The 12,113-nt window shown below is 49.8% G+C and overlaps 1 protein-coding gene across 2 annotated transcripts in view; it reads right to left on the minus strand.

The window, feature by feature from the left end:
* Nucleotides 1–2,729: 2,729 nt before the first annotated feature.
* The window catches only part of itgb5 (integrin, beta 5), a 54,812-nt gene continuing 45,428 nt past the window's right edge, over nt 2,730–12,113 (minus strand). For both annotated transcript variants that reach the window (XM_080536289.1, XM_080536288.1), the window contains 5 exons: nt 9,293–9,515; nt 7,270–7,373; nt 4,750–4,869; nt 3,727–3,893; nt 2,730–2,855 (listed from right to left, as the gene is read on the minus strand). In XM_080536289.1, coding sequence (XP_080392415.1) covers nt 2,757–2,855; nt 3,727–3,893; nt 4,750–4,869; nt 7,270–7,373; nt 9,293–9,515 — 713 coding nt within the window. In that variant the 3' untranslated portion in view covers nt 2,730–2,756. The remainder of the gene's footprint in view (nt 2,856–3,726; nt 3,894–4,749; nt 4,870–7,269; nt 7,374–9,292; nt 9,516–12,113) is intronic.

The following is a 12,113-nucleotide window of genomic DNA, read 5'->3' on the forward strand; positions in this document are numbered from 1 at the left end:
TGTTCAGAGGATATCCATCCATGTGTGTGTGGGTGGTGGCCTGATGCTTATTAGTGGGACAGATGTGTAAGATGTTTGAACACGTGCGTGTGCACACACACACACACACACACACACACACACACACAGCTGTATGTGGAAGGGCTGTTACAGAGAAACAGACCACCAACAAGTCATACCTCCCTCTTAATTGACTGATAGCTTCACACACACACACACACACACACACACACACAGCCCGCCCCCCCCCCACCCGAATTTCCCTGCAGAAACAAACCAATGGGTACACCCATTATAATAATAATCATAATAATAATAATAACAACTTTGATTTATATAGCGCCTTTCAAAAACCCAAGGACGCTTTACTGACACGGACAGACAAAACAGAAAACAAACAAAGCAAAAACTGAAACATTGACTAGGGGCCAAAGGCCTTGGTGAACAGATGAGTTTTAAGGGCTGATTTGAAGGAGTCCAGGGTGGGGGTGGGGTGGGCGTTGCGGATCACTATGGGGAGAGAGTTCCAGAGAGTATACAGTACACATCCAAACACCAAGCATTGAATGAAATAAGTGAGCGCCGTTTTGCTTTGAAGTCATCCGTTTATTGATATTGTGTATATCTGTGGTGTGTACAGTATTACATATACAAGTAGTAGTGTTGTAAATCCGTCAGTGGACTAAAGGTCAATACTGTACAGGGAGAATGCTGGAGAGCATTTCATTACTGTTGAGAACTCACCCGGCGCGTTTCCTCACGCAGAGCCAAGCCACACAAGTAAGCACAAGGCAACGTGAGAGTTTTATGTGATTGTTATTACTTTTGGCAGCGCACACTCACATAATCTCACACACACACACACCCACACACACTCTCTCACACACACAGACACACAGACGCACGCACGCATACACACAGAGACACACAGAGACACACACACACACACACACATACATACACAGACACACCCACAGACACACACACAGACACCCACCCACACACACACACAGACACACACAGACACACCCACACCCACACACACACACACACACACACACACGCACGCACACACACACACACACACGCACACTTGCTTCCCTACCGGCCACTTAAGACCATCACAGAAAAGGCGACAGAAGACAGAAGACATGTCGTCACCTCTCCCATCTCATCCTGTCCTCTTCCTCTTCCTCTTCTCCAACCCCCTCCTCTGCCATTCCCTGCCTTCCTCATCCCACGGGAGTGGGTGAGGGAGAGTTACGTTGCTCGTCAACACCCCTCAGCGAGGGGACGGTTATTGCAGTCCTATTGTACGCAGCAGCATCGTCTCATATCTCCACCCTTCTCTCTTTAAGTACGGACTTGTGCTACACTTCCTACACGTAGATGTAAAAGCATTAGATTGATTGATGGATTAAACTTGGAGATTTCGCATCAATTCATTTCCTTTTAAACTCATAGTAGTGCTGAGGGTGAATACTGTATTCACCCAAATTGTCAACATTCGAGAGTGCCAAGGGTGACTTTATTCAGAAGAATTGTAGCCAATCAAAGTATTGTTGCTCGATAAATACCACAGAACACTTGGCACTCTAGGTGGTGAGTGTTCCAGAATCCTTTGGCTAGTTCAGTGGAGTTTTAAATCATTTTGCAGAGAAGGGAAGTACTTCAGGAGAAGGGTGGAGGCAATACTGAACTAAAGTGGAAGCGTACGACACTCAAACACAATGACACTGGAGTGAGATTCTTTCTTAAGTCACTTCTTGAGACTGACTCCTAAATATCTGTGCAAAACAAGGCTAAGACATCTATCACTCTTGTAACTGTTAGTACCACAACGACATCATAGTCATCATCACCAAAAATCTGTGCTTTTTTTTAATAAATCGTATAAATCTGAAAGACTCCCGTCGTCGTCGTTGTTGTTGTTGTTGTTGTTGTTGTTGTTGTTGTTGTTGTTGTTGTTGTTGTTGTTGTTGTTGTTGTTGTCTCAGTATGAATGTCTGTTTTGTTAAAGAGGATGAATCGTTGGCAGTGGGGAAGGCATTTTCTTTCAGTTTAAAAAAATATACATACAAATATAAGTGGATGCCTCGCTTGTCTGTCTGTCTGTCTGTCTGTCTGTCTGTCTGTCTGTCTGGCTGTCTGTCTGGCTGTCTGGCTGTCTGTCTGTCTGTCTGTAACAACGTACACGGCCTCTCACGGTGGAGGAGTTACGGTTGATGTACACTTGGCAAATTCGCTCAAATTGTCCGAGACGACGGACAGTGTTCCATTGTTCTGTCGACGGTCGTCGAATCCGCCTGGCGTATAACATCCGCCGCTCGTTACTGGAGGAATACGTCGCATGTGGACCACAGTTGACCTCTTGTCCTCTTCTAAACAAGCCCCATGAGTCCACGGGTCACCGCTCATCCTCCGCTGGGCTGTCCTCCTGTCCTCAGCAGCAGACCGCTCAGACCAGAGCACAAGTCACGTCGCATCGCGGCGGCGGTCGCTCGGCTTCACCTCAGGAAGAGAGAACCAAGCCCACAGCTTCCCCAGAAAACAAACTCCACTATTTTCACTTCTGTATCAGCCTTCCTCGTCGGATGGTTGTGTTCATTTCCACCCCTCCCACCCCCCCCCCCTCCTCCTCCTCCGCCTCCAGGTTCACTCTTTGGACCGGTCCTGCCGTGCCCCCCCTGACCCCTGACCCCACCCTCCCCCCCCAGCCACCACCCGTCCGTACCATCCTCGGGGCGGGGGGGGGATCAGTGGACGTCGCCGTTGTAAGACTTGCCGAACACGTTGAAGTCCGTCGTCTCGACGGGGTGGCTGGAGATGGGCTGCTTGTAGAGGGGGTTGGAGGCCTGGAGAGAGAGAGAGAAAGAGAGAGAGAGAGAGGGGGGGGGGAGAGAGAGAGAGAGAGAGGTAGAGAGAGACAGAGAGAGAGAGAGAGAAAGACAGAGAGAGAGAAAGAGAGAGAGAGAGAGATAGAGAGATAGAGAGAGAGGGAAAACAATAGAGAGAGAGAGAGAGAGGTAGAGAGAGAGAGGGCGAGAGAGAGAAAGAGAGAGACAGAGAAATGGAAGGAGGGAGAAAGAGAGAGAGTCAGGCAATTCAGTGGGTCAGGCAGTTCATTAGAATGCACCCCACCCCCCCAGCCACAGCATTGGGACCCCTGGGTCCCTGGAAGCCAAACGGTTCCCTAGCGACCGCCCTGTGGCTTCTCTGGGTCTGATGGTTTCAATCAGCACGTGACGTTGGTCTCTCTCCAGCGGATACGTCCATTAAGGCTAATGACAGCAGATCACACTGATCATATTTAGGCTGTCAGCCCCTCACACACAGGGTCTGCTCTCACATGATGGTTCATCTGACTGGCCAAGAGGAGGTATGGAAACGTTTCAGGCTGTCCAGTAAAAAGGAACCACAATGGAGTTTTTATGCCTTTGGAACTTTTCAATTCCACAATTCTAGACAATTCTACAGACATAAAAGTTTACTGTAACTTATAGGAGGTTTGGCCCAAAAGCAACCAGTCACAGTCATATGGTCAGAAGTCAAATGGTTATGATTATAATCGATAAATAAATAAGCAGGCACACGTGCGCACACATTCTCTCTCTCTCCCTCCTCTCTCTCTCTCTCTCCCCCTCCCCCTCCCCCTCCCTCTCCCTCTCCCACCCTCTCCCACCCCCTCCCTCCCCCTCCCCCACCCCCTCCCCCTCCCTCTCTCACCATCTCGTAGCGGGCCCTGGAGCGGGCGCTCTGGAAGCGGGCGAACTCCCTGCGGTCGTGGAAGGTGATGACCAGCTTCCAGATGGCCAGCAGCACGATGCCCACCAGCAGGATGCTGCCCACCACCGCCAGCAGCACCGTCATGGCATCCGGAGCCGCTCCGCACTCTGAGGAGGGGAGGGAGGGAGGGGGGGTGGAGAGAGCAAGAGACAGAGGGCAAGATGGAGAGGGGTGGGGGAAAGAGAGAGAGCGGGGGGTGGGGGAGAGAGAGAGAGAGAGAGAGGGGGGTGGGGGAGAGAGAGAGAGAGGGGGGTGGGGGAGAGAGAGAGAGAGGGGGGTGGGGGAGAGAGAGAGAGAGGGGGGTGGGGGAGAGAGAGAGAGAGAGAGGGGGGTGAGAGACAGAGAGAGGGGGGGGGGGTGGGGGAGAGAGAGAGAGAGAGAGAGAGGGGGGGTGAGAGAGAGAGAGAGAGAGAGGGGGGTGGGGGAGAGAGAGAGAGAGACAGAGAGATAAGGGTGAGAGTCAACATCAGGCTTTTTTATCAGCCAGTGATACAGTCCATGGCCTCCTCTACGTGCGTATTAGAGTGTAAGGTTCTCTCTTAGGGCGTTCACACCGGCAGTAATGTAGCAGCTGATTAGTAAGAGAACGAGTGTAGAAAGTGTCTTTTGTTTTGTTTCATAGAAAACTGTGTTTATTTCAGATACTGTAGTGGAAGATATTATCCTCATTTCCAGTGAAGTAGCTGCCATCTAGTTGTGACATTTCTGTTTATCCCGCCCCTTCATCACCCATCGTTGATGACGCGGATGGTTCTGGTTACTCTGGTATGAACGCGGGCTCGTTCGCCAGACAGCACCAACGTTCGGAGGTTCCCGAACGCGAACCGGCACGGTTCTTTGCCGGTGTGAAAGCCCTATCAGCGTTCCTCTCCTACAGTGTAACACACACACACACACACACTCACACTCACACACACACACACACACACACACACACACACACACACACACACACACACACACCTGGCTCTTTGAGGGCGGTCAGGACGGACTGGCCGTTGGCATGCTCCGAGTATGTGAACTTCATCACGCAGTCGTTGTCGGTCTTGTACAGGCAGAGGACAGCGTTGGGGTCCTCCGTTTCTGGGGGGAGAAGAAAGAAAGGGGATGGGGGGGGGAGGGAGAGAGAGAGAGAGATGCACGTGTCAGTCTCAAGCAATAAAACAGCTGCCTAGCCTGCTGCTTAGCGGAGAGAGAGGGAGGAGAGGGGGAGAGAAGGACGAGGGAATAAGAATGAGAATAGCTAGCATTCCCCCCCCCCCACACCAGAAAACACTTTGCATAACGTCAAGACGCGCTGCTTTGTTGTGAAATCAGTCTTGGATGGGGGGGGGGGCACATTCCACAGTGAGGACGGTGAAGCTTCTCTTGTGTTTGTGTTTTTGGGGATGTCGTTATGAATCAAATATTCTAAATACCTTGGGGGGACTGAGCAGGCCGACCAGTCCCAGCCCTGGCCCCTTCCACCCTCCCACCCCCCCCCGCCTCCCCCCTCCTAGCCCTTTTTGCTTTAAGCAAAAGAACTTTCCAGAATGTACATATGGAATCCATTACTGGAAGAAGTCAGATGGCTGAAATAGCAGAGAAGCCATGAAAGAGCAACGCTCTGGAACAGGCGCGGGGGGGGGGGGATGTGCATAATTTAACAAGCCTCAATGATTAAAACATAAATAAATAAATAATGTCTCCTTCCCCCCTCCATCCCTACGCCCCCTGCTGCAACATTAACTTATTAATACATTCCTAGAAGTTAAATTACTTATTAATACATTCCTAGACCAGTTACATATCTCCCTCCAGGCTTGGGTGAAGGAAAAAATGCTTTTAGGAGCGGAGGCCAAACCCCGAGACTGTCTGTCTGTCTGTCTGTCTGTCTGTCTGTCTGTCTGTCTCCTACCTACTGGCCCCTCGCTCATAAAAACACAACAGCACACGGCGAACGGCACACACACACACTCACACACACACACTCACACACACACACACACACACACACACACACACACACACACACACACACACACACACTTTATGGGGGCAGGTAGGGTTGCATGTTTGTTTAGGTTTGTTTAGGGTGTGTGTGTGTGTACGTGTGTGTGTGGTTGACAGTGTCATATTTTAACGGGCTGCATTCTTTTAACCAAATGAGGGGTTCCAGTGGCGCTGGCTGCCGTTATGACTATAACTATGCTATCTCTGGATAGTGAAGATGTCCGTCCCGCCACCAGAGGACCAGACCCAGACGCACGCACGCCACGTAATCACATAAACAGAGACGTCCACTCTGGAGGAGGGATGTTATCATGTGTAACGACTGTAATGACAGACATGTGACATATGTGCTGTTTTAGGTTTGTTTGTGTGTGTGTGTGTGTGTGTGAGAGTGCGTGAGTGTGTGTGTGTGCGAGTGCCTGTGTGTGTGCGTGTGAGAGTGCCTGTGTGTGTGCGTGTGAGTGCCTGTATGTGCGTGTGTACGTGAGTGTGTATCTGTGCGTGTGAGAGTGCCTGTGTGTGCGTGTGTACGTGAGTGTGTGTGTGTGTGAGAGTGTGAGTGTGTGGGTGTGCGTGTGAGAGTGCCTCTGTGTGCATGTGAGAGTGCCTCTGTGTGCGTGTGTGCGCGTGAGAGTGCCTGTGTGTGCGTGTGTACGTGAGTGTGTGATAACAGAGGGGGACTGGGGGTTATGTCCCGTCAGCCTCCACAGTTTGTGTAAATAAGCACACACACACACACACACACACACACACACACACACACACACACACACACACACACACACACACACACACACACACACACACACACACACACACACACACACACACACACACACACACACACACACACACACACACACACACACACACACACACACACACACACACACACACACACACACACACACACACACACACACACACACACACACACACACACACACACACACACACACACACACACACACACACACACACACACACACACACACACACACACACACACACACACACACACACACACACACACACACACACACACACACACACACACACACACACACACACACACACACACACACACACACACACACACACACACACACACACACACACACACACACACATACACACACACACACACAGTTGTACGTTTGTGCTTCGGGGGGGTAAAGCCCTGCTAGCCAGGAACGGGAGAGAGAGCTAGTGTACAACGGCTGACGCAGGAGGAAGCGCTGGATGTAAATACACACAGAGAGAGTCGAATGAAACTGTTCCCAGACGCCCCAGATGTGAACGCTCCTCTCCTCCGCACGCCAGCCAATCAGCTGACGGTGTCGACGCCGGGGGGGGGGGGGGGGGGGAAGCGAGCGTGTGTTCACTCACTGAGGGTGAGAGTGCCTGTGTGTGTGTGTGTGTGTGTGTGTGTGTGTGTAGTGTGTGTGTGTGTAGTGTGTGTGTGTGTAGTGTGTGTGTGTGTTCACTCACTGAGGGTTTCCACGGTGATGATCTCGTCCTTGCAGAGGCGCTGGCAGGTCTGGTTGTCGGAGGAGAGCCTCCCGGAGCTGAAGAGCCGGCACTCGATGCACTCCCTGGAGGGGGGGGAGGGGGAGACAAAATCAGAATCATGTCAATATGGACATTAAGAAAATACATTTTGACACCTAGAGAGAGAGAGAGAGGGCAAGAGAGAGGAGCGGAGGGAGGGGGAGGGGGGGAGACAGAGAGAGAGGGAGAGGGCGAGGGAGAAAGAGAGAGAGAGAGAGGGCGAGAAGACATGACATACGTGTGTTAACACACAGCAGCAGTACAGTGATGCAGTGGTCCCTCAGGTTAAGGTCGGGTCAGAGACAAAGGGGGGGGTCGCTTTTAACCTTTAACCTCTCCTAACGGGAGCCATGTTGTGTGTGTGTGTCTATAAGAGCCTGTTGTGTGTGTGTGTGTCTATAAGAGTCTGTTGTGTGTGTGTGTCTATAAGAGCCTGTTGTGTGTGTGTGTGTGTGTCTATAGGAGTCTGTTGTGTGTGTGTGTCTATAGGAGGCTGTTGTGTGTGTCTATAAGAGTCTGTTGTGTGTGTGTGTCTAAAAGAGTCTGTTGTGTGTGTGTGTCTATATGAGTCTGTTGTGTGTAAGTCTATGAGTCTGTTGTGTGTGTGTGTCTATAGGAGTCTGTTGTGTGTGTGTGTGTGTGTCTATAAGAGTCTGTTGTGTGTGTGTGTCTATAGGAGTCTGTTGTGTGTGTGTGTCTATAAGAGTCTGTTGTGTGTGTGTGTCTATGGGAGTCTGTTGTTGTTGTGAAGGTCTATCACAGTCTAGACTGACAGCAGAACATTCCCCGGGGATGTAAATTGTACTGATATGCGCCGGGCCTCACATGCGAGTGAGCTAGGATGACGGATGAGAAGGAGGACATAACCTTTGGTGAACCTTTCATCTGCGTGGGTCATGAACGGAATGGGGAGTTATCTTAACGTGTCTCTCATGGCCTGGCTCAAAGACGCTGACAATATGGGAAAAACAGGAAAGTGCTGCTGTGTCCCTTGTTGTATGAATAGATCCCAGTCTAGAAAACGATTGAACTGTCATTCTACCGCTGTAGTACACTGGTACTCTGGTGCTTTAGTACACTGGTACTCTGGTGCTTTAGTACACTGGTACTCTGGTGCTTTAGTACACTGGTACTCTGGTGCTTTAGTACACTGGTACTCTGGTGCTTTAGTACACTGGTACTCTGGTGCTTTAGTACACTGGTACTCTGGTGCTTTAGTACACTGGTACTCTGGTGCAGAGAATTCTTCATTTGGACCCGGAAATTGCTAAACGTCACGCATGACGTCAGACTTAACAGAATTAACCGAATAGGTGCTGATCTTGTTCCTCCCTTTAATGGTTAAAGTCCAGATTTAAGGGTCGGCAAACTGATCCCAGATCAGAGCAGAGTGGGGGGGGGGGACATCAACATATCTCTGCCTCCGTCCCATGTTGAGGTTCGGAGCCAATAACGTCGATATTGAACGATAACATTAACAACCGATCCAAAAAAGAAAAAACGCTGTCCGTGGCCTGGGGTGGTCCAGTGGTCTAGTCTCACCGCGGTCTACAGTGCACACAGATGCCCATATCGGCATATGTGGGTTCGAATCCGGTTCATGCCCTGCTGCTGACATGCCCTCTCTCTCTCTCTCTCTCCCTTCTTCTCCTTACTTTGGTGTCTGTCTGTCACTGTATCTGATAAAATGAAAAATATGAGTGGGACAAAAAAAAGAACTAGACTCGGGTCAGAGATGGTGGTGGAGAGACAGAGAGACGCAGGAGGGACTGAGAGAGAGAGAGAGTGAGAGGAGGGGAGAGAGAGAGAGACACAGAGAGAGAGACACAGAGAGAGAGAGAGAGAAGGGAGAGAGAGTGAGAGGTGGAGAGAGAGAGAGTGAGTGGAGGGGAGTGAGAGAGAAGAGAGAGAGAGTTGGAGGTAAAATAAAATAAACGCTGTCCTGCGTCTCTGCCTGCAGTACCTCTTGGTGCCACAGGCGTCGGGGCAGGTGGGGCATTTCTCGCAGGTGTCCCCGAACGCCCCGGGCTCGGTACACCGGCACCGCCCGCACGCGCAGCCGCCCCGCCCGCTGCAGATCTGCCCGTCGTCCGACACGCACGAGGACGTCTCCGTGGAACAGTTGCAGTTGTCTCCGATGTAGCCCGCGTGGCACTTACACTCCCCGCAGTGGCACTCTCCATGTCCTGGGGGGGGCAGAGAGAGAGAGAGAGAGTGAGAGTGAGAGTGAGAGTGAGAGAGAGAGAGAGAGAGAGAGAGAGAGAGAGAGAGAGAGAGAGAGAGAGAGAGAGGAGACATGAGTACAGGTCGTTGTGTAGACGTAGAGATTCGTGTAATAGTATAAACAGGAAGTCATATGTTTTGACACGATTCACAAGACAGATACTGTATGCATTATGTGCAAACGTGCACATGCACAGACACAGACACAGACACGCGCACTCACACACACACTCACACTCACACTCACACTCTCACACTCTCACACTCTCACACTCACACACACACACACACATACTCAGGCCATTCCTGCTCTGGTCGTGGGGGGGGGGGGGGCTCTGGTGGCAACAACGTAACCCACAGCATGACAGACTGGGGGACCACCCCCCAGGAGGGTGGAGCTTATCGCCATGGGAGGGATTGTGAGGTCACAGTGGCGGAGATAATCACTGTTCAAACTCTGATGTGTCCCAGAGGACCTCTGTGTGGCAGATATCACAACAGCTGCTGGTGACCCAGAGACAGTCAGGCCTTCGACGGCGGAGCTGAGCTGCTGTAATTAGGGGCTCATCATCAGCGTGCCGAGCACATCTGTTCACGGCCCCACAATGAGCACATTCATAACCAGACCGCGTCGCTGTTCTCGGCTGAACAAAAGCCCCGAGGAGAATTTGAGACATGGCCAAAAAGCCTCATCGATGTAACAATACGTTCATTTACCTTGTGTTGATTGGCTGTTTAAATATCATTCAACACCCCTTCTTACCTGACTAATATGAAACTAAATAACCTAACTGAATGAAAAACTGAAAAAAACAGTTTGACAGTGAACTCCAACATGGGCCAGAGGCGGAGAGTCGAGGGGGGGGGGGTCACCTGTCACTGAGGTGGGGGGGCTACTCGTGAGCTTAGAATGATAAGGTTCTATCTCCGTTTAGAATGATAAGGTTCTATCTCCGTTTAGAATGATAAGGTTCTATCTCCGTTTAGAATGATAAGGTTCTATCTCCGTTTAGAATGATAAGGTTCTATCTCCGTTTAGAATGATAAGGTTCTATCTCCGTTTAGAATGATAAGGTTCTATCTCCGTTTAGAATGATAAGGTTCTATCTCCGTTTAGAATGATAAGGTTCTATCTCCGTTTAGAATGATAAGGTTCTATCTCCGTTTAGAATGATAAGGTTCTATCTCCGTTTAGGGTAGTTCAGAGATATTGAGCGTCAAAGTTTTGACATTCCATTATGTTCTGTGAGATGGAACCTTTGTATTTTATGAATTACTAACTAAAAAAAGTTCAACATTTTAAAAATAACACCACACAGGCATTAATAAACACCTAATGGATCAGATTATGTAAAAAAAAAAAAAAAATCTGACCAAAAACGGAGATAGAACCTTATCATTCTAACGTCACGTACTGTAGAGGAGCAAACAAGGTAGATGGCTCTCATATAAACCCCTACAGACAGCAACCCTGTGCTATTGAAACGGGAGCTCCAGTAAAAGGAAGGACGTCTTCTTTAGAGAGACAGTGACCTCAGGGTCCTGCACCTGTGAGGCCCGTCTCACTCAGACAGTTAACCCTGGACAGTTGGACACAGGGTCTCTGTCTTTCTTGCATGAGATCTTTTCTTAAACCCCTCTGAAAAAGGCCGGTCTTGTTTAATCTTCCCCTAAGACGTAATGCAGTCCAGGTGTTAGTCCGTCCCATCACGGCAAGAGAATTCCACTAGGCTGAGGTATGAGGACTTAGAGGAGCCGTACCTCTTCTGGTTTATGGACAGACTTTGTGAAACAGACGACAGGAGTCTACCGGCATTAACGCTACGGCCCGACATTCTCCTGTCAGTAGGCAATCTGTCTGTGTCTGTCTGTGCGGCATTAACGCTACGGGACAGAAACTAGTCCAGGAACGTGAGCGGTCGGTCGGTCGGCTGTTTCATCTTTAAGGGCAGCGTCGAACTCCTTTGTTACAGTTTGTTACAGACAGACAGTGCTTGTCTGTTTGCCTACTGACAGGAGAATGTCGGGCCGCCGCTCGCAAACTGAATTACCGCCGTCTCTCTCAGAGAGGATGTGCGCGCTCTGCTTTACAGACATACGTTTCAATCAGAGGTAATAGGTTCCAGGTTGAAGTGCCCCGTGCGAAACACAACTGAGGCGACCAATAAAAAGACAGAGTTGCTGTTTTCTACCTCCAAAAAAAGGACAGTCTGTTAAAAACACTCCAATTTGATCATAAGCAAACTTGTGGTGTAATGAGATAACATTTGTGTAATATTAAATTGGCGTGTTTTGATTGATGATATTCAGAGAGATGAATCCTGAATGCCTACAAACACTCGGACAGTACGGCACACTTTATAAACAAGTCGTGAGCTTAGAATGATGAGGTTCTATCTCCGTTTAGAATGATAAGGTTCTATCTCCGTTTAGAATGATAAGGTTCTATCTCCGTTTAGAATGATAAGGTTCTATCTCCGTTTAGAATGATAAGGTTCTATCTCCGTTTAGAATGATAAGGTTCTATCTCCGTTTAGAATGATAAGGTTCTATCTCCGTTT

Source organism: Nansenia antarctica (assembly GCF_963989245.1).
Source record: "Nansenia antarctica genome assembly, chromosome: 7".
NCBI classification, from domain to species: Eukaryota; Metazoa; Chordata; class Actinopteri; order Argentiniformes; family Microstomatidae; genus Nansenia; species Nansenia antarctica.